Source organism: Phoxinus phoxinus, assembly GCF_949152265.1.
Source record: "Phoxinus phoxinus genome assembly, chromosome: 23".
Lineage (NCBI taxonomy): Eukaryota > Metazoa > Chordata > Actinopteri > Cypriniformes > Leuciscidae > Phoxinus > Phoxinus phoxinus.
Genome location: NC_136898.1, coordinates 27,846,477 through 27,869,425, shown reverse-complemented (window position 1 = coordinate 27,869,425; position 22,949 = coordinate 27,846,477). Strand labels below are relative to the sequence as shown.

Here is a 22,949-nt window from a genome sequence, read left to right as displayed (position 1 = left end):
CAGTCTCTTATTACATGTATGCCTGTAGTGGGATTTATGTCAAAAAATGTGCTATATAAATAAAATTTACTTACTTACTATTGTAAGCCCAGGTAAGTGCCTTCTTAAATTAATGAAATCCTAATGAATTAGATGAGAGAATTAGGATGTCATTGTGTGAAATATAAAAGGAAATTAAATGGGCTAATGGTACTTTTGCCTACTGACAGAGTCTACTGAGATGCTGTATGAAGAGAGAGGTCCTCCAGGACATCACTCCTCTTCAGCTCACCAAGCTTGATACGTCTGACAAGACCTTGCTCCTCCTCCCCCAGAAGATTGATATTGGCTTGGGTGCTGAGGCAGCAGTCAAGGTATCGTGTTTGGTAGTTTTGGATATTTATTATGATCAGTATGTACGCTGAAAGTATAATTTTGCTAAGCATACTAAACGTATTTGTGATCTGTATGAGGTTTGATTGAAGAATGGTTTGATATGCTGTTCATATCCAAGGTTGTGCATGCGTTCAGACAATATTGAACTTATGTTTTTGCCTGCTTTCTCCTTTAAAAGCAATGTATTTTGGATGGTGATTCCCCATAATGAAGTGTAGGTTCACATAGATCATGTGAAGCAAGTATGACTCTACTGAGACATCCCAATCACAGCAAATAAGAAATTGTATGACCCCATTGCATAAAGTCACATAATTGGCCAATGCTATGACTTCATGCCATGTGGTACTTAAAACTCCATTTTGATATTACTGACATGTATTGTTTTATTGTCCAGGACAGTAAAAGTGCAGAGCTAAGGATCCTTGAATTTAAGAGGGATTGTATGCATGGCCTCTTAAACATTGTCAGAAAAGCACTAGAGAAGAGCCCATTGAAATATGCTACAGTTAGACAGATGGAGTGTCTGGACCCGTCTATCATGTTCAGGGACCCAGACAGATGCAAAGATCAGATGAAGGCTCTTGTCCAGACATTCCTGAAGAACAAGCAGCTGACAGGAGGTGTACCTGCTGGTAGGAATGGTTTGGAAGGTGTTATGAACCAAAGATTGAATACCATGCTCAACTATCCTTAGATTTTTTTATTGGGCTTTATTCAGACCATTAGTTGCAGACATTTGCTCTGACAATTGACACTTTCCAATGTCCTATCAGGGTATTGGTTGAGCATGGATGTTTCACTTTTGTCATTCCCCCCAATGGTCCTGTACCTGTTCTGTGTGCAGTGGCTTAGATACACTGAATAAGTTTCATAATTTTATACCGGTTTTTGTTGTAGACATTTAGAGAATCCTGAATTTCCCCTTGGGGATCAATAAAGTATCTATCTATCTATCTATCTATCTATCTATCTATCTAGAGATAGGGTTTTTACCTTACACAGGTATACAGGTTTTAGTATACACGTTTCCTTTATGTGCGTTGGAACAATACAAAAATGCAGAGAGAAAAAAGACAGGAGTGCCAATATTTTTCAGTCATGACTATGCATATTTGACTGACTTATTTTCTCACACTTTTTTGTAGGGGATGCCATTGTCCAACAGTTTGAATCGTTCCTGTCTTCTGAGGCAAGGAATGAAGAATTCATTGCCTTCCAGCCATTTGATGTCACAGTGTCTGGTTTGTGTTCCCTGGGTTAAACACTAGAGGTCCTCAGTTTTCACGGTATCTAGGCATTTTCACTACGTTTCCCATGATCCTCTCTGTCACTGAGTGTTCATTGTGTTCAGCTGTTTCTCGTCACCTCGTTTAGCACTTGTGTATATATACCCTGTCAGTTTCAGTGTTTGTCACGGAGTCCTTGTTATGTATCACGCCACCTCCGAGTCCTGTTTTCCGGTTTGTTCCTGTTTTGTTTCTTGTTTTATGTTTGGATTGCTTCTTTGGTTTTGACCCCTGCCTGAACTGGATTTATGAGTATGGATTACCCTCATTAAATTAACTACTGCATTATTGGATCTTCCATTGTTTCCTTGAGTGTGGATCGTGACAGAAGGACTCCGTCATGCAAAGATCCAGCGGTATGTTTTTTAATGTCTCTTCCCCAGCCACCGAGCGGGAGAGGAGACAATTTTTTGAGGGGACCCGGCTGGCCAAGTTTTCTGGGACCCGTGGAGGCCGGAGGGGAGGAGGTACTAGAGGCGACTTCCAGCACCACTCTCCGCCTCAGTCGCTCTTCCACCCTGGGCCGGTGATGCTTGACCCAGAGCATCAGTGCTTTTGCATTCCAAGATGGCTGCTGGCAAGTGTGGTGTGCTTGTGGTGCTTTTAGTATACATATTTATTATTAACTTTTTAGAAAACGGACATGGTTGCTATGCTCACTCAAATAAACTTTTATTTAAAAAACAACCTGGTTATGGAAAGAAAATCCTCATGGACACATTTCTTTATCCATGTTGGTATGCAGCCAAACGCAATGAAAAAGGTGGCGTCAAAAGGCAAGTGAATGGCGACGAATTGATCATTTGTATTTGCCTATTATTATCTGGAGATATACATCAATGTCCAGGCCCGATGCGGGAATTTGGACCAAGGAATACGATGTCAGGAAGGCCCTCGGCATGTGCGATGGGTTGCTCTAGACATTCAAACGCCGGGGACAAACTCCTATCCATGAGTGTCGCTGAAGGGAGTGGAAGCGTGCGTGGAGGCGCCGGGAGAAGTGGTGGAGATCCGGAGCTGGGAGACGTGACGGTGATTAGGGAGCGCGGTGTAGAGCAGGTCAGGGGATTGGATCCACAGGCCACCGTGGAGCAGGCACTCTTGGACGAGATGGCGGGTGTCAACAAAGAGATATCGAATGTGGACTACTTCATGACGGCGAGAGGATTACACCTGCTTCATCTCAACGTCAGAAGCCTTCTCCCGAAAATCACAGAGATCCGACACCTCAGCAAAAGCAGAAAGGTGGGAATATTTTTGTTTCACGGAGACATGGCTGGATGACTCCATTACGGATGCTGAAATCGAATTGGAGAACTATTTGGTAATTAGGAGAGATCGAAACCGCAAAGGTGGAGGGGTGTGTATATATGTAAGAGCGGACATTGGTTTTAATCATAGAATGGACTTAAATAGTGAGCAGGTTGAAGCGGTTTGGTTAGATATTTTGCTACCGAAGAGTAAGCCCATACTAATTTGCGCATGTTATAGACCGCCTGATCAAACACAGTTTTATGAACTTTTAGAGGATGTTTGCGCAAATTGCATGGACCTGGTTAAATCTGAAGTTATCATGTTGGGGGATTTTAACACTGATTTTCAGAAAAGTGATGTTTCAGGGTATAAAGCATTGATGAATTTTTGTCGCTCCAATAGTTTACATCAGCTGATTAATGAACCTACACGTGTGTGCTCTACCACCCAAACTACGATTGATCTTGTCCTAGTATCAGACAAATCTAGGATAACAGAAAGCGGGGTTATAAAATATGGGTTGAGTGACCATTCTATTATTTTCTGTACTAGAAAGATAAAAAAAGCAGTGCTCAACTGTCATACTTCTATAAAAACCCGTTCACTGAAAAAGTATAGCAAAGAAGCACTGAATGACTGTTTAAATAAAATGAACTGGTCTAAAGTTTTGCAATGTAGTGACGTGGACAGAGCATGGTGCCTATTTAAAAGTATGTTTTTAGAAGCTGTGGATAAAATAGCCCCATATAAAGAAATTAGAATAAGGCAGAGAACAGAACCCTGGGTGAATGATGACGTCCTTGAGGCAATTAGGGTAAGAAATAGGAAGTATGGGAAATTCAGAGAAAACAAGGATGAGCAGAGTTGGGCTGATTATAAAAAGGCAAGAAATGAAGTTAATAGATTAGTGGGCAATACTAAAAAGGCATATTTCAAAGAAAAAATTACTGAATATAGAAACGACTCAGGAAAGTTATGGAAATCCCTTAAGCAACTTGGCTACAGTAAAAGGCTAAGAACAAAAAACAGTAATATCACTTTAGAACTTGGCAACAACATTACATCAGAGAAGGAGATGGTGGCAGATAGCTTTAATAAGCATTTCTCATCAGTTGCCAGGAAGCTTGTGGAAAAGTTACCTGGTCAGACTGGGCAATATGGTGAAAGTCATGTGCAGGACTTTTACTCTCAGTTAGGTGTCCGGGCGGGGAGTTTCTTCTTTGAAAAGGTGAGGGAGACACTTGTTCTTGAGAAGCTGAAGAGGCTTGATGGCTCTAAAGCCACAGGATTAGATTCTATTCCATCTAAATTCGTGAGGGATGCCGCTGAGATTATTACTCCGAGCATTACACATATTATAAACAGGTCGATAGAACAAGGATGCTTCCCCAATGACCTCAAGATTGCCAGAGTGATTCCATTATATAAGAAAGGGAGTAAACTAGACCCTGGTAATTATAGACCCGTCTCAATTCTTGGTTGTCTGTCAAAGATAATTGAAAGGATTATTTTTGAACAGATTGATAATTACTTAAAATCACAAAACCTACTTTATGAGTTTCAGTCTGGCTTTCGGAAATCACATTCTACGGATTCCTGTTTATTGTTTCTAACGGACTATATAAAAAAGGAGGTAGATAATGGAAACTTCTGTGGCATGGTCATGTTAGACTTACAAAAAGCTTTTGATACAGTCGACCATGGTGTCTTAATGTATAAATTGAAAGCCATGGGTTTTAGTGAATTAGCACAGAAATGGGTGGGCTCCTATTTGGAGAATAGAACGCAAATAGTGGACATTGGGGGGAAAATGTCTCAACCAAAAGGCATGGACTGTGGGGTACCTCAAGGGAGCGTCTTGGGTCCACTTTTCTTTTTACTATATATAAATGATCTAAAGTCTGCTTGTTCATGCAGTCTTTTTTTATATGCAGATGATTCTGCGATGGTTGTTTCTCATAAGGATAAAAATATGATTGAAAACGAACTTAGCTCAGCACTTCTAAATGTTAGTATGTGGATGGCTGATAACAGATTATCACTTCACCTAGGGAAAACTGAATCCATATTGTTTGGAACAAAGATAAAGTTAAAGAAAGCCTCCAGTTTTAAGGTCCTAGCTGGAGATATTGTAATTACTGCCAAGGAATCAATCAGTTATCTTGGATGTATGTTAGATTGCAATTTATCTGGAGTAGGTCAGGCCCATAAGGTAATTACTAAAGTAAATCAGAGAGTCCATTTTTTGGCCAGAATATCAAAGTTTTTAGATGAAAAAACAAAGCTAATTCTGGCAGGAGCTTTAATTCAGCCATATTTTGATTATGCGTGTGGATCATGGTACAATGGTGTCACAGGGAACCTGAAACATAGGCTTCAGACGTCTCAAAATAAATTAATAAGGCTTATTTTAGACCTTCCCATAAGAACTCATCTGGAATCTTCCCACTTTGAAAGAGTGGGATGGTTGAAAGTTGAGGATCGCGTGTCTCAGATGCAGCTGGGTATGGTACATAAAATTGTTAATGGAGATGTTCCCAAATATTTTAGAAATTATTTTAAAAGAGTAAGTGAAGGTCACAGTTACTCCACTAGGGGTAGCTCAACAGATTTTGTACCCCCCAGATTTAATACGAATCTGGGCAAACAGTCTTTTCTATATGCTGGAACTATCCTTTGGAATCGGTTACCTGGTACACTAAAGACAGTACGAAGCATAGGCAGTTTTAAACAGGGTTTGAAAGTATGGCTTAGATGCCAATCATAGTTTTTATTATATCATAGTCTATTTTTATTGTATATTTTTCTGTATGATATGTATGAATTTGTTTAATGTATGAAAAATGATTGATGTGTGAATTGCTGCAACTTGTCCTTTCCCCTTGCCCTTATAGGGACCACAATGGAAATAAGTCTTTGGGCTTTATTGTGTTATCCCTGACTATTTATGTATTTTAATATATGACACAGAGTACTGTTTTCATATTTTTATATTTAAGTGGTCAAATAAAATCAATCAATCAATCAATCTCCCTTCACCGTTGTTCCTGTCCCGCCCGGAGCCTACTCCTCGCCATCGAACACGGTGGAGGAGGAAGAGGACTTCCTGCCTCCTTAATGACCCGGAGACCTACCCTGAGCAGATCGCTGTCGTCCCAGTGGGCGTGCCGATGCAGCCCGCTGTCGTCCCGGAGGCCGTCCCCTCCGAGCAGCCCGCTGTCGTCCCGGAGGCCATCCCCTCCGAGCAGCCCGCTGTCGTCCCGGAGGCCACGCCCCCTCCGAGCAGCCAGCTGTCGTCCCGGAGTCCGTCCCCTCCGAGCAGCCCGCTGTCATCCCTGAGATTGTCTCGGAGCCGCCCACCATCAGTCCTGCCACGGCCAAGAGAGCGGTCTTCCTCTTTTATGTGGTGGCGGTACTGCATGCGTGGAGGAGGCACATGATGTCTGCCGTTCCAGAGACTGTCCACGTCACGTCTGCCGTTCCAGAGACTGTCCACGTCACGTCTGCCGTTCCAGAGACTGTCCACGTCACGTCTGCCGTTCCAGAGACTGTCCACGTCACGTCTGCCGATGCAGAGACGGTTCCTGTGCCAGAGGCTGTTCCCATCAGTCCTGCCACGACAAGGAGGGCAGTCTTCACCTTTTACACAGTTGCTGTCCTGCGTGCCTGGGCTGCACACACCACCAAGATGGCAGCCTCCAGTCTGGTTGGAACCCCGGACACTGTGCTTGAGCCGGTGTCTGTTGCTGTTGCTGTTCCTGAGCCGGTGTCTGTTGCTGTTGCTGTTCCTGAGCCGGTGGTGTCTGTTGCTGTTCCTGAGCCGGTGTCTGTTGCTGTTCCTGAGCCGGTGGTGTCTGTTGCTGTTCCTGAGCCGGTGGTGTCTGTTGCTGTTCCTGAGCCGGTGGTGTCTGTTGCTGTTCCTGAGCCGGTGTCTGTTGCTGTGCCGTTGTCGCCCGAGTGGTCGTCTTCGCCCTGGTCGTCTCCGCCATGGCCGCCCGAAGGACCTGACCCATTCCGGCCGCCTGCACAGCCGGATCCGCCCTGGCCACCTGAGGGAAGGTCTCCGCCATGGCCGCTTGAGTGGTCGTCTCCGCCGTGGCTGCCCGAGTGGTCGTCTTCGTCCTGGTCTTCACCGCCGTGGCCGCCCGAAGGGTCTTCACCGCCGTGGCCGCCCGAGGGGTCTTCTCCGCCCTGGCCGCCCTAGGGGTCGTCTCCGCCCTGGCCGCCCGATGGACTGACGTCTCCGCCCTGGCCGCCCAATGGACTGTCGGTTTCGCCCTGGCCGCCGGCTAAGTCGTCACCCCTTGTTCCTGTTCCCCTCCATGGACCTGGCCCCCCGTCCCGCCCCCTGATCCTCCACCATTTCACCTTCCGCCTGGACTCTTGTTTTGTCTGTTATGTCTTGGAGCGTCTGGTAGCCGCTCCGTAGGAGGAGGGTTATGTCACAGTTAAACACTAGAGGTCCTCAGTTTTCACGGTGTCTAGGCATTTTCACTACGTTTCCCATGATCCTTTCTGTCACTGAGTGTTCATTGTGTTCAGCTGTTTCTCGTCACCTCGTTTAGCACTTGTGTATATATACCCTGTCAGTTTCAGTGTTTGTCACGGAGTCCTTGTTATGTATCACGCCACTTCCGAGTCCTGTTTTCTGGTTTGTTCCTGTTTTGTTTCTTGTTTTATGTTTGGATTGCTTCTTTGGTTTTGACCCCTGCCTGAACTGGATTTATGAGTACCGATTACCCTCAATAAATTAACTACTGCATTAATGGATCTTCCATTGTTTCCTTGAGTGTGGATCGTGACATTTGAGAGACGCTTAGACACCTTCTTGCATGAGAGATTAAGAGGTCCCTACCCTGCTGCTTGGGTTTTTTGCCAGAAGTTACTGCTCTTTTCACATGGCCAGGCCACTGTTGAAAGGGGATTTTCCATCAACAAGGAGGTGGAGACCAAAAACATGCAACAGGACACAATTGTTGCACAAATATGTGCTCATATATGACTTTGTTACAATGCATGGGGATGTCACTCAGGTCCCCCTTACCAAGGAACTTATGGCATCTGTGGGTGCAGCCCGGTCAAAATACAGACTCTTTCTTGATCAAGAGCGCATCAGAAAAGAAAAGGAATCTCAGAGTCAGAAAAGAATGCTGGCTGAGCAGTGTCTGGTGGACCTTAAGAAAAGAAAGACAAACTTAGAAGATGTGTCTGCCTGTCTTGTAAGGGAGGCAGATACACTAGCAGAACAAGCTGAGGGCACAGCAGGCTCCAAGATGGCTCGGCTTCTCTCAAAGTCCAATGCCCTGAGAAAGGCACACAAAGAAAAACTTGCAGAACTGAAAGCCCTTGAAACTGAGATTGATGCTTAAGGGGGTGAACTCAGACATATGTAGGGTTAGGTTGTATGTACTAGTGTTGTGTTGGGAATATGGATATCAGAAGTTCAGTATTTTCATCTGTTTTATTGCTGAGTTTCTTTGATATTTTTCTCTAAGTGTATCAATAAAAACTAGAATGTTTACAAATTTCTGGGATCATTCTAATGTTTCTATTTATGTGTCGTGTTGGTCTTAAACTTCACACATAATGGTCTTAAAAGGTCTTAAAAAGGTCTTAAATGTAACAAACTGAAACCTGCAAGAACCCTGAATTCTGCATTTGGTGGAAAACGGGGGTTCATCAAATTCCTCCTCCTCCTCTTTCTCATCCACGGGCCAGATGATGTTGTTTAAGACAACCTAATTATAATACTAGTATTTAACGATGGTGCACTGTACATATATGAAACTAATTTCAAAATTAATGTACTGAAGATTAACCCTCTGGGGTCTAAGGTGTTTTTGGGGTCCTTGAGATGTTTTGACATGACCTGATATTTGTCTTTTTTTCAGCTGCTTATAAACATATTAATGGCAAAGGTGTAATTACACTATTTATCACAAACAGGGCTATCATAATTAGGCCATAAGGTGAACTAGGAAAAAGTGGCTAGAAAATGATTTTCGTTCCCACACCTGGGCACTACTTTTTAAATTAATTTTTGCATAGACAAAACCATTATCGACTTTATGTTAAAAGTTCTCCGCATAATACCCTGCAGTTTTTTGTCACAATCCACAAATGTATATAATTGTGAATTTGAAAAAACGAAAAATCTTATTCTGCTGGTTTTGTAAGTAACTTTATTTATATACATTTTAGCAACACAAAATATCTCTCAAACTGACATTTATACATATACCTAAACATTTGAGACAGGTTTTGGTGCATTATATACTCAAGTGTGAATGTAGACCATGAAAAATGGCACATTTGTAGAAAATATGCTTCAATTTCACAGATTGGCACCAAGCAAAATTAAACAGAAACATTATAAATTTAGCAAAACTGAGATGTTTTATACATCAAAATTTTCAGTAGGTACTGTGTTATCACATAAAAATACAAATATAAGCACAGTTTGGCCTAAGTTGGCTGAAATGGCTCGAAAGGCTACCCTGTCGCCTTAATTTTGATTGCTACCATTTTTTTTTTTTTTACAATTCTACAAAAGATTATTTACAGCTCAAAATCACCTTAAATTACAACTCAGTGCATATTTACTCATCGGTATCATCCCTATCACTATCAGAGCCATCATCCCATGTAGGTCTTTCCTCTGTTTCCTGTGAAACATTTGCACAATTTTGGCACCGACATAAATCAGTACAAGACAGTCTTGCAGACATGCAGGAACATCTTCCAGTCTCGCATTTGCTATGCTTGCAACTGCAGTGGACTGCCTGCAACACACTTTCAGGGGCAGGATTCCTAGTCATCCAGGTCACTGTTAACTCACCATCCTCGAGGTGCCATCCATTGCCAACAGGTGAAGGGGCACACATTATACCTTTCAGAGAATGTCTCATTATGGCTGCTTGGTAGTTTGCCCTTTTGCAGTGTTGGTACAGGGCGTCACTTGTTGGGGGCATAGATAGTTCTGGTAAAGCTGACGACGCCATGCAGAATGCTTTGTATCTTGCATCGTTCACATTTTCAGCAGATGACTGGCCATACAGGTGGCACACATATGTGCAAAGTAGCTCAAATGTAGACTGGTCTAGGTTAAAACTGCTACCCAGATTAGTAAATGCAGTCAGATATTCCTCTTTCTCACAAGCAACAGAGAATGCCTTTCTTTTGCCTTTGCCATAAAAGGCACTTGTAGAGTCACAACCGGAGAAGGTATGGATCCCAATAAGTGCCAAACAGACACTTGTACCAAGAGCTGACGACACCTTAGCTAAGTCAATGAGCCTGGTTTTGTTGCCAACCCCCGTGAAAAAATACAACCTACATGGTAAATCTGGCTGCAGACTTAAAGCAATCACAGCCACATCAGTATCAGGGCTCTTGATGACTACAGTTTGATGTTCCTGTGCAGCATGTTGTGCATGTAAAAACACCCTGGTGTCACATTCCTCATGATCACATGTCAGATCTTCAACAGCACTGAGAGTTTGTAAACCCTCCATTACTGTCACACAGTGACACAGGTCTCCATGTGCTATGTACAAGCTTAAGTCCTTGCCCACAGTGGTAAGATCAGCCTCTCGCCACACAACATAGAGGAATTCTGCCAGTGCTTCTTTGTTTGTTCCATCTGATAGAAACTTTTTCCATTGTGTTGGTGTCTTCTGATCCCGTCCATAAATTTTCACCAGTTGTGTACCACCACCAGCTCTACGTGACCGTTCTAGGTTTTTAATACTCATTTTCGGATACTGGTCAATCACAAAGTCTATCCGTGTACAGTTGTGTTTCAGAGCAAGCTTGACTATGTACTGCAGTATGGTCTCTGCAAGCTCTCCAAAGGTACTTGGTATGGACCGAATGGCTTGAATGACTGCCATGCCATCAAAGAGAATAGCTCCATCTGTCGGAACTTTGTCAACTAAACAGCCTCCACCTTTGGTTTCCAATAAATCCATAAGAGCTGATTTGTTTGTTTTAGCAAGTGAACCATCAGCACTGGCTAAAGGATATGACACAGTTCCCAAGGAGTAAGACAGAATTTCCCGCAGGTCTATCTTTCTACTTTGACCTATGATGAGTAATCTGGAGAATAGTTTCTTGTCGGCACGTAGAATCACTTCTTTGCCTGCTGCAGATTTCTTCTTTGTCTTTGCTTGGTCACTAAAGGTCTTCAGTTTTTGTGTTTTGATGGGAGCAAATATGTCAACTGATGGTGATAACAGTCTTTGGTCCATAAACTCTTTGACAGCATTTTCACCCTTTTCCGGAGCTGCGAGCAAATCCCTCATGATTTCTTCAGCTGCTACTGTCCCAGAGCTAAGACACACAATGCCATCTTGGTGTGTGTCAAAAGGATTCAGCATGGAATCTAGGGTGGAAATGATTCTGGTCACAGCCCTTTCATCAGCATGAATTCGTGTGCTGTCAAGGTCTTTTCGTTTCCTTATATCGGGAGATTTACCTGCCATTGCCTCACATTGTCTTGCTATGGCAGCCCTTTCATGTTGCGACAATATCCAGCGATATACTGCAGCTCGATTCTGTGTTAACCCTGTCCAACCACCCTTTGTCTTGGAATCTCTGTTGCATGTTTGCTCAATGGCCTGGTCACAAGCAATCGAAGCAAATCCATGGACACTTTGACGTTGGACAGTCCACTGGCCTTTAACACTGAGCTCACTGTGGCAAGAAGGATGTGTGAGGGGCAAATTGACCATTTCCAGCCAGTATGAAGGTAAATACCTAGCATAATTTACACGATCGTACGCAAAAAACCATGCCATCATCAAGCGCACTGTTGACAGGTGAAGCTGCCAGTCCGATTCTCGTGTTGCTCTCACAAATAGGAGTAGTATCTGTACCATGTCGATGTATGAACTCCAAAAGGCAAACGTTGGGTTTTCTGCACTTCTTCTTTTAACAAAGTCTTCATATTTCGAACACATTTTGTCAAATTTCTCATTTGCACACAAAACATCCATTGTTCTGTCCAGGAATGCACATTTGATCTCATTGATGACATCCAGACACTCATATCTCTCTTCTGGTGGCAGAGAGTCTAAGAAGGTGAGAAGTCTGATGCGTTGCAGACTCTCATACAGAAGTTTGTGTGCCCTCATGCTGCGGTTGTAATGATGACCACTGATCACTCCATTGATGGATCCTGGGGCAACAACTTCAGACTCAATGAGTATGTCTTGCAGTCCTGCATCTCCAAACCTTTTTCCTAGAATGCTCAGGTAGGACATGCATGTGTGAAATTCACCTAGTCTAATCACTATACGCTGAGTAATGTCATCATCTTTCCAGCGGATTTGCTGAGCTTTGGCATATATAGCTTGGTCAAAACTAAGACTATATGGTCCAGTTCTAGCTGATTAGCAATTTGGACACTTCGCTTCAGAATTGTGTTTACTGTTGACATCTCTGTCGGTGAAGCCTCAATGACTGGAAGATAATACAGTGCTGACTTTTGCAGAGTGCAATCACCTTGAAGCAATGTATGGAAACCTGTCCAGCTTGGTATTGTGCATCTTTCAGCATCTATGGACTTTACAAAAACATATGCCAGTTCAGTTTGTACAGCAGACACCGTGTTCAATTTGTATGCGTCCGCCTGTAATGGAACACTTTCATGATGAAACAAGTTCTGTGGTCCTTGTCTTTTAGACTGATGGTACTGTTCTACAGGGATGCTAGGGGGTGCTTTCAATGAAGAAACTCCCTTCTGTAGTGGTTGTCTGTTTGTTGTTGACACAGGTTCACCTACAGAACTTTGCAGCATAATCCCATTTGTGTGGTGGGTAGTTCCACGACCTGACAGTGTCTCCTCCCCAAAGTCAATATTGTCCCACACAAGTATTGTAGGAGCCTTCTTTGAGAATCCCTTTGGTATTTTGTCTCTGCCCTCTACTAGTTGAAGTTGGGCAAGGCTAGTGTCTAGACTGACAACTGTGTCCCATGATGCACAATGTCCTAGTCTATTTAGAAGTGACACAATTTGTGATGAACCTGTTAAATGGCGAACCGTTAGACCAAGACACAATGATTTAGGGGTCTGCCTCCGGCCCTTAGATGCAAGATACACAATGTCTTGACAGATAGATATCACTTTTAGGTTCAAATCATCTGGAATATCAACATAATGGGCCAGTGTTGGTTCCTCAGTTGCACCAATAATCCAGGAAATCAGATTGTACAGTTCAATTGGCACGACAGATTTTGCGTCGCTCACATTTAAGTCATCTGATGTGGGTGGCCACGGGCATTTCATACCGGGAGAGTCACATAGAAGCATCTTTAATATTAATGCCGCACTGTAAAGTGTCCTTGTGTCCTCTGCAGTATTGATAGAGGCCATTGAAGTTGGTCTTTGTGGACCATCTTTTGCACTAGCCCTGTTTTCACAGTCACTTTGGCTAGTTACCTCAGTTGACTCTGTTGTTTCTGTACCTGATGGATGAGGTAGCCTGTCTATCAGCTTATCTGCAGACAATGTCTCCACAAAAACCATCTCACTGATGTTGCGCTTCTTGGGGGAGTGAAACACCAGCTGTGGGAAATCACGGGCCAACCTCCTCTTCAATTTATCCTGCCTGAATCAAAAAGATTGAGTGAAAGATGATCACAATGGTATAAATAAAGATATATTCACACTGACTTTAAAAAAAAAAAAAGTTAAAATACACTGTTTACAGATTCTACATGTTATAAAATATGATTATGATTATTATGAATTCCATTTTTGTGAGAATGTTTTTTTGGATACACGTTCTTTCCAAATGTGCCAAAGTAGTATTCAAATTACCTGTAGTTTGAAGCATCAAGATCTTCATGTTTTTTCACCAGATTTAAAAAGATCCTTCTTAGCTGAGTCATTGTCAACACCTCTTGGTTTACAATTATTCTATGGCGGATGATCCTCTCACAGAAGATCTTGTAGCTGGCATCGAAGGTTGACTCATTTCTGAAAAGAAAACGCATTAAAAACAGAAAAGATGTATTACTTTATGTGGCATAACTACTGCACAATGGCTTCAATTTTAAATGTAGTATAAATACAAGCAAATCGAACGCTGCCAAAGTGCTTTGAGATTTATTTATTTTTATTATTCAGCAAGAAAATTATTTCTAGTTTCTTCTACCTTAACAGATCACTAAACATTTTGTCATTTTGAATTAGTGGTGCAATAGCGGTGAATTCAAGACTGTGTTTACAGACAAATCGACAATGTAGATGGTCAATGCTTTACTTTTGAAATGTGATATATAATATAATAATGTAATAACTCACTGTTCTTCTGAGGTCCCAGTAACCGTTGCACTAGACTTTGTCAAGAACCTGGTGTACTGTCTATAACAGGACTTGTGGTATCGCACCTCCAGAGACACACAGTCTTTGTCTCGAATATGCACAAGAATGCTAGTGTCTTCCTTCATCTCAGCAGCTTTCAGCAACTGGCCTGTAAATAAATAAATAAAAAATAATTAAACTAATAAAGAAAATAAAAAAACATAAAGCAAGTGTTAATAGTTCAACAATATTGAGTGTTCTGGCTGTAGCTGTATGCAAAACCATCCAAATCAGTCTCTGACTGTAAAATAAACATTAAATAAATTATGTAATTGTAATTAAAAGTTAGCCATGGTATATAGCCCAGCATAAAGCAATAAAAGTGCAAAACAATGCAACTTTAAAATTAACATTAAATAAATTATGTAATTTAAAGTGTGTGTGTGTGTGTGTGTGTGTGTGTGTGTGTGTGTGTGTGTGTGTGTGTGTGTGTGTTTTGTTTTGACCTACCTGCTGACAACGTTTCTGCCTGTGAAAGATGGTCCTTCTGGCGTTTGCCTCCCACAGTAATGTACTTGTCCGTTTTCTTACAAATTATGCACAAGGCAGGAAGCACAGGACCAGCACAAGCTACTGGCAGGCCGGTCCTGGACCTAAGTTTTTTTGTCGGACATTCAACTGTAGCGATACTAACGTTACTACCCGATTGCACAGACTGGCCTTGATCTTGAGCTCCAGGACGCTGTGTGGTCCGTTTCTCGGCCGCATCCAAGCGCTTTTTGTCAATGAAACGCCTGTAGCAAGTGGAGTGAAACCCAGCGTCTTCGGGAACATTGTCAAACTCGATTTCTAGACAATGTTTGTATGTTTCTGCTATTCTTTGATTCTCACCTTGCAAGCCAAGCCACCGTTTGACGCAGTTTCTGAATGTATCCCACCGTGTGCGAGTAAAATCCTTTGTTTCTTCTTTCTTTATGGAAGTGAGATGCATGTAGCATTGTTTAAAATACTTTTTACGGACTTTTGAAGGAGGTCTGGCCGTAATTTCCTCTTCTTCACTACTTGATATTGACAAGGGCGCAGACATCTTGGACTAATGTTTACCTGTCGCCCCAAAAAAGCGGCCACCTTATTGGTCTAGCGGGAAGCACGTGACGATTGTTCCGCGAAGCCTCATCACTGATTATCAAAATATGATTACGCGAGGAAAGAACTATTGCCGACTTTAAACAGTAATAAATAAAAAACTGCAGGATTACACATGGAGAACTTTTATTTTCTCGCCCAAAAACAATAAATCTTTTTATTAGAATGAAAATAATTTAGTGCCCCATATATGGGAACGGGATTAAACGTAAAACGTCTTCACCTTACGGCCTAAATATGCGAGCAACATGTATGTACATATTTGCATTTTTAAGAGAATATTATTTATGCATGGTTATTCAAAAAACTCAAACTTAAATTTTCTGATATAAGACCACATACGACCAACTTCAAATATTCACACAATAATTTTGACTCATGGATTTTGTCGGCTAGAGTTTTTACTTCAAAATGATCTGAAAATCATCCGGGCTAATTGTTCACATTAAACAATAGATTGGTTTATATTTTGTAAGACACTTTTTGTTTGGAAAGGCAATATGCAGGTGGGCGTGAATGATCCAACAAGGTCAAGAATAATGTCCTAATTCACACCTGAGAGAAGACATAGGCTGCGTTCGAAACCGCATACTTCTCTACTATATAGTAGGGGAAAAGAGTAGGCGAGCGAAAAAGTATGTACGAATCATAAAAGAGTAGGCGAGAATTAACTGGGTGACGTACTAATTATCGCGAGATTCGGACGTACGTATACTTATAGTGCGTTAGAATGCCTACTTTCCTACTATATAGTAGGCGAAAACAGTATGTGAAAGAAGAAGTATGTTCGAAACATCAGTATTCATAAAAGAGTAGGCGAGGAGTTCCCCGATGGCTTACTGCTTCCAGCCAGATTTTCGAGTGCAGTCCGATGGATACTCTTCTATTCCAGGAGGCCACGCGAGAGGATGCGTCATTATCAAACATCACGGAGATCAGCGACGCGGGGGGTTTCAAATGTGAGTAAACACGGTTCCTTGTGTTAAAATTGTATGTGTTAAACTACTATAGAGTAAACGTTTTAACTGTTGAAGTTGTAAAGGAGTTAGACAGTATAGTTGTGATTTTGCTGTAAAAACACGTTTTATTATGTATAGCTCTAGCTGACAGAGCTCCAGTAAGGACACATAAGTTAACGTTACGTCTCTAAACCATAAACATCTTAAAGACGCTTTACACGTCTGTTTACATCTGACAGGAAAATCTTTTATAAGTATTGCAGAAGAGCACATCACAACATGACATATAACATTACATCTGAGTGGTATGTGTGCTATTATGTAGAACAAATCTATAAATTAACTAAACATAAGTTATCTATTTTATTTGTCCATTAGTACTGTTGATAAATTGAGGAACATGTATGTTGGATAAAAAGTTAAAACAACCTCAACATGTTAATGTAGTGTTGAGTTCATACATCACAGATGTAACGTGAATCTTGTCTGGATGTTACAGGGACAGATGAACAGATGTGTGTGTGAGGGACAGATGAACAGATTTGTGTTTATCCGGTGGAGAGTGGCTCATGAAGCTGAATGCTGCCATCGAAGGCTTTGAGTGAGTATACTACAGAAATGAATAACAACAACTATTTAAATATTATGTTGTAGTTTATTTTAATTATTGTAATGTCAAACAGAGCTATTACAGAACTTTTCTGATTCTTGATTTCTGTGTATTTGCTGCACAGCTGTTGTGGTGGAGCAGGACCTGCCAGGAAAGATGATGGTGGCATTTGTGAAAAAAAAGTGTTCTTGTCTTCTAAATAATACAGAAATCAAATGACATTGTGCTGTTAAAATGACTGCTTTTGTGTTATGTTTGTGCATTTTTGTAGGATCTGAAATGTCAGCAGACTGGTGTGAGCACTGAGGATGAGGAGCACAGAGCTGAATCCTGGAGATGGTGCCATGTACGAGACCCTCCATCACTCCACCGGCCCTTATGAGTGCCTCCATCACTCCACCGGCCCTCATTGCCTCAGATTGTGAAGCACAACACATCACGCAACAACCTCCGGCACGGCTCACCTCCGGCGGTCCGTTGGTTCATCAGAATAAAGCCGCAGAATGGGAACCGCTGTGTTGAGATGGCAGTAGATGTGGTTCAGCGCCTGTAGTCTACATGCATGATTGTAGTTTGAATAAAGCTTTGTTTCATGTGTTGACTTGTATATGCATTTGTTTATTGTGTGATGGTGACTTTCATTCATTCATTTACTCATTTATTAATATTTATCATTGTTGTCAGTAAATAAAATATCATTATTTAATTAATTAATGCTTTATTTAATAGTTTGAATGAAAATGTAGATATGTTCACAATATACACATCTAGAGTGTATTCATGCATAGCTATGTCATATGACATACATTACATTTTGTTTGTTGAATTATATCCTTTTCAGTAAAAAGTAATATAATTAAGTATTGGTCAGTATTTGTCGTTGTTATTATTGTATGGTTTGGGGTGGGATAGCAATGCAATTCATTCTGGGGTAATATTGATTTTTAGTTTTAATGATGATACGTATAAAATCAACAGTTTTCTCTAAAGGCTAATCTTCACACAGCTGCCCAACGTCTCCTTTGTGTTTGTGCAGACATTACAGACGCTGAGTAAAACCATTCTGTAGGGCTGTCGAGTTACTGATGTTATAAGGTGTATATATATATATATCATGGGTTTGCATACATAATATGAGATTTTATACAGAGGAAAAAGGTTGAATATCTTAATATATATTTTCTTAAATAAGTAATTATAATACATTTAAAAAATGAATTTTTTGTTATCTATAAGCCTAGGCCTGAGGGATGAAACGACAGAAAAAGAGGAAAACAGCAGTAAGCCACTTTTGCTTGTGGATGAAAATGTTTGGGTATAAAATAAAGAAATTAACAACATATTCAAGAGATGTCAATTTTGGTATTTCGTAATAAAAATAAATAATATCGTTAAGGATAAAACGGTGGGTCACATAAGTAGGGTTTAATATAAGAACTACCCTAAATTTATTCACAAAATAAATGGGCAGCAGTTTCTTTAAAAAGACCATAAAATGAGCAAGTTTAAACAATATCAAGATATTTACAGATAGATGAATTAAACGTGTCGTTCAAATCTTTTAAGTTGTTGCACTTGTGATAACGCGTCGTAGGTCACATGATAACGTCAACATGGCAGATGTCCAGTTCGCATTCATACTTAACGAAATTTGGCTATAAAGTACCTACTCTTTTAGCGCTCGTTAAGTAAGTACTTATTGAAATTAAGTACCTACTCATTGAGTATGCGGTTTCGAATGCAGCCAAAGACCTGCTAATGCTGCATACTAATGAGTCTTTCATTCAGGTGTCACTGAGCCACAAGAAAGAATGCAAAGACAACACACACACATATACATATATATTACTACAGAATTGGTTCAGAGTTGGAAACAACTTGAAAAAAAAGTGTATTTTTCCACAAACTGTGTATGCTTGCAAATTGTATAATATCCAAGGTAAACATTTCTAGTAATTGTGCAGTTAATTCTCATTTGTATTTTCAGAAAGTTTTGGAAAATGTAGGCTATCCTCTCCCCAAATTTGTCACTAATAAAATACAAAAATAATTTAAAGAGAAGGCTTATATTTACCTTTTAAGATTTTGTTTGCACCTTGTAAATTAGGTTTTGATGTGGCAGTAAAAACTTTATAATCTATCCAAAACGAAATGTTGTCTTTCATATTTCGTCTGTAACATATCATCTTTTATAATATATACTAGGGCATAAATGTTAATTTGCAGTTTAATATGTTGCTTATACAAAGACATTTTATTTCAACGTATTCAGTCGATTTTTACTCATCTCAGTAGGCAATATAGATAGTTTGCTAAAAGCGAAATTAATTCCCACAGACATGCGCGAGTTGTTGTAAACAACAACATGCATATGTGCTGTTCATTCATTCAAACACAGAAATGCGATTCAAATTTAAACAGTCTTTTGCGGTTTACAGACACCATTTCATATTGCGATTAGAACAAAGCACTTACTGATGATCTGCAGCTGGATCCGTTGTTAGGCTACTCCAGCACGTTTGAGGTAAAATTTCCAGGATTATCACAATATTATTATTCCTCACAGCGAGTGTGTTATCCAGCTGTTGTGGGCGTTGACTGGTTTGCATGTGTTGCTTCAGATAATCTGCGTTTGAATAGCACGCGCTCTCCATGTGTGTGTCACATTAGCATAGTAATGAGATGCCAGAACGATAATGAGAACGGCTGATCTCTCGCTCTTTTTATATAGATTACATAAACAGAGAACATTTCTTTTAGTTTTGAATTAGATAATTTAAAACTACACACTTATATGATTATAGAGATATATAGCTCATGTCTGAGTGAATAGTATTCGCTGAGTTTTGTTTAAGTTTACAGACGTGCACTAGAAAAAAAGTTCACGGAGACGGAGAGGCAGAAAGCACACCCTGTTTACTTTCTTTATTTTACAAAAGCACAATGTTTTATTTCGATTTTAAGTGAACCCATAAATAAGAAGACATTTAACCGTTTATTTTTTCATATTTCTTAAGCCTGTATGACAAAAAATTACGGGAGTATTTTAAGTCTATTTTGCTGCTATGTGGAAAAAAAAGCATTATGTTTGTGTTTATGTTTGGTCCCCAGAGGGTTAACCAAGGAGGATCTACTTGAAAATCAAGAGCATGCATATAACAATGAACAAGATGACAAAAAAGGACAAGGAGAAGAAAAACAGAAGGTAAAGAACTCAAGATATAGAGTGAGGTAAGAAAAGTGGAAATGGGTGAAAAGAGCTATGGAGTAAAAAGTAAAGTAAAAGCAAACTTGAACAGAAGTTTTAAATCAAGACTAAAAGATGCAAGTATAAACATTGAACAGGTACTTAAATAACAAAAGATAAGAAGAGAGGAATGAAAGGAAAAGATGTAGAAGATGAAAGAGGAGAAGAGTGTCACGGTTGGTACATCCGCTGTCTCATTTTGGCCTTGTGTTTATGTTTGGGTGTGTGTCTCGTTTGTTCTGATTGTTTCATGTGGGCGTGACTACTGATTGCTCATCAGCAGCAGCTGCAACTCATTCCAGCCAACCTATTTATTGCCTTGTGTTTCGTCTTATGTTGTCAGATTGTTGTTTGAAGCCTTCCATGTTCGTTCCTGTTCCCGTCTTTCTCGTGTTTCCTGTGTACTGGATACGGATCGCTTCTCTCCCGCTTTCACCATTGGTTCACCCTCACCATCCCATTCACTACTGGATCACCCATCTCAATCCCTGCGTCACACTCTCCTGCTGTCTGTGTTCCGGACCAAACCCTGGGTTTGGAGTTACCTTCTTCTGCTCGTCTACATCCTTCTATATTCTTCTACCCGTTTATATGGTGTTTTGGCATTAGTGGAATTGCACTAGCATGGTTTAAATCATACTTATCTGACCGTTATCAGTTTGTAGCAGTAAATGAAGAGATATCTTATCAATCACAAGTTCAGTATGGCGTACCACAAGGCTCAGTACTAGGACCGCTGCTGTTCACTCTGTATATGCTACCATTAGGAGATATCATTAGGAAACATGGAATTAGCTTTCACTGTTATGCCGACGATACTCAGCTGTATATTTCTTCAAAACCTAACGAAACCTACCAATTCACAAAATTAACGGAATGCATAGCTGATATAAAAAATTGGATGACTAGTAATTTCCTACTACTAAATTCAGAAAAAACAGAGATTCTAATTATTGGACAAAAAACTTCCACACGTAATAACCTAGAGTACTGTCTAACACTTGATGGCTGCTCTGTTAAGTCTTAGTCGTCCGTTAGGAACCTGGGTGTGCTCTTTGATACCAATCTTTCATTTGAAAGTTATGTGTCTAGTATCTGTAAAACCGCTTTCTTCCATCTTAAAAATATATCTAAATTACGTCATATGCTCTCAATGAATAATGCAGAACAATTAGTTCATGCGTTTATAACCTCAAGGCTAGATTATTGTAATGCTCTACTGGGTGGTTGCCCTGCACGCTTAATAAACAAACTACAGCTAGTTCAAAACGCAGCAGCTCGAGTTCTTACTAGAACCAGGAAGTATGACCATATTAGCCCCGTTCTGTCAACACTGCATTGGCTGCCTATTAAACATCGTATACATTTTAAAATATTGCTGATCACTTACAAAGGACTAAATGGTTTAGCTCCGCAGTACTTGAGCGAGCTCTTAACGCATTATAGTCCTTCACGTCTACTGCGATCTCAAAATTCCGGCCAGTTAATAATACCTAGAATATCAAAATCGACTGCTGGCGGTAGATCCTTTTCCTACTTAGTACCAAAACTTTGGAACAGTCTTCCTACCATTGTCCGGGAAGCAGACACACTCTGTCAGTTCAAATCTAGACTAAAAACACATCTCTGCGGCCTAGCATACACAACACATTATAGACTTATATAATTCAATGTTAGGCTGCATAGTTTAGAACAGCCGGGACCGGGAACACTTCCCGTAAATCCTGATGTACTTGGTACATCATAAGAAGGATGGCGTCTACGCTAATATTAGTCTCTCTGTCTATCCCGAGGTTTATCGCTGTCCACCGGAACCAGGCCGTATCCAGATCTGATGAAGGACCAGCGCCAGGACATGACGACGCCGCTGACCTGAAGTGTCAACCAGTCTCTCCTCCTCTCCACTCCGACTTCACCAAACCGGAACTGGACAAATACTCTGATTCATTCTGAACACTTCATACACTGTTCACTCATTGGCCAGAGGAGAACTGGCCCCCGACTGAGCCTGGGTTCTCCCAAGGTTTTTTTCTCCATTCTGTCACCTGTTGCCTTGCCTTCTGGCTTGCTTAGTTGGGGACATTTAATATTCAACAATATTATAGATCTGCCTTAAAGGTGGACGATGATGAAATTTGTTTTTTTGTATTATTTTCATGTTATCACTGTGAAGCTGCTTTGATACAATCTGTATTGTAAAAAGCGCTATATAAATAAAGGTGACTTGACTTGACTTTTGAGTGAACTTTCAGTTCAATAAACATTATTGCACTTGCTATTGCTTCCGTCCCATTTCTCATAACAGACAATAAAGACCTGCATTTCTAGAGGAAGCTAAAATAGATTGGCTGGTTTCTGGTAATTTGTGTTTTTATATTAATTAATTCTTTATGTTTTGCATTGTTGAATGTAGGGCCTTAATCAACCAAAGAAAATCTTGGTCGACTGATGTCCTGAAATTTTCGACTAAAAATTACCTTAGGAAAAAAACATTAAATTAATTAGCTGCGCACTGTGCGCAGTACTTGGTAGCCTTGTTGTCCGCCTAAATTAATTATATATAAACAAAAAATTGTAGGCTATTTGCAGTATATTAAATCGTTATTTAACTAATTATTCTGCACTGAAATGAGTCTGACACATGAGTCTGTCAGCTCTGACAGCGTTGCATCACGCGCACCTGCGCAATATCATGGCCTATGATTTCCGAAAATAGTACTATGTTGTCAACTAGTGATATCATCACAAGAACTTTTGAGGA

General features: G+C 40.6%; 1 protein-coding gene and 1 long non-coding RNA gene across 3 annotated transcripts; one reads left to right on the top strand and one right to left on the bottom strand.

Annotated features, from left to right (window-relative positions):
- Positions 1–238: 238 nt before the first annotated feature.
- On the top strand, positions 239–22,355 carry LOC306991690. Of its 2 annotated transcripts, none has more exons than XR_013796151.1 (3): positions 239–353; positions 20,053–20,146; positions 20,532–22,355. It is a non-coding gene; the product is annotated as an uncharacterized lncRNA (long non-coding RNA). The 2 variants fall into 2 exon arrangements; XR_013796152.1 differs by lacking the exon at positions 239–353 and adding an exon at positions 19,101–19,465.
- Positions 12,211–15,217, bottom strand: LOC306991309 (uncharacterized protein; the record flags this gene model as incomplete). Its single annotated transcript, XM_079599040.1, has 4 exons — positions 12,211–13,528; positions 13,741–13,899; positions 14,227–14,395; positions 14,737–15,217. The coding sequence occupies 4 exons, from the start codon at positions 15,215–15,217 to the stop codon at positions 12,211–12,213; spliced, it is 2,127 nt and encodes a 708-aa protein (XP_079455166.1).
- Positions 22,356–22,949: the final 594 nt, after the last annotated feature.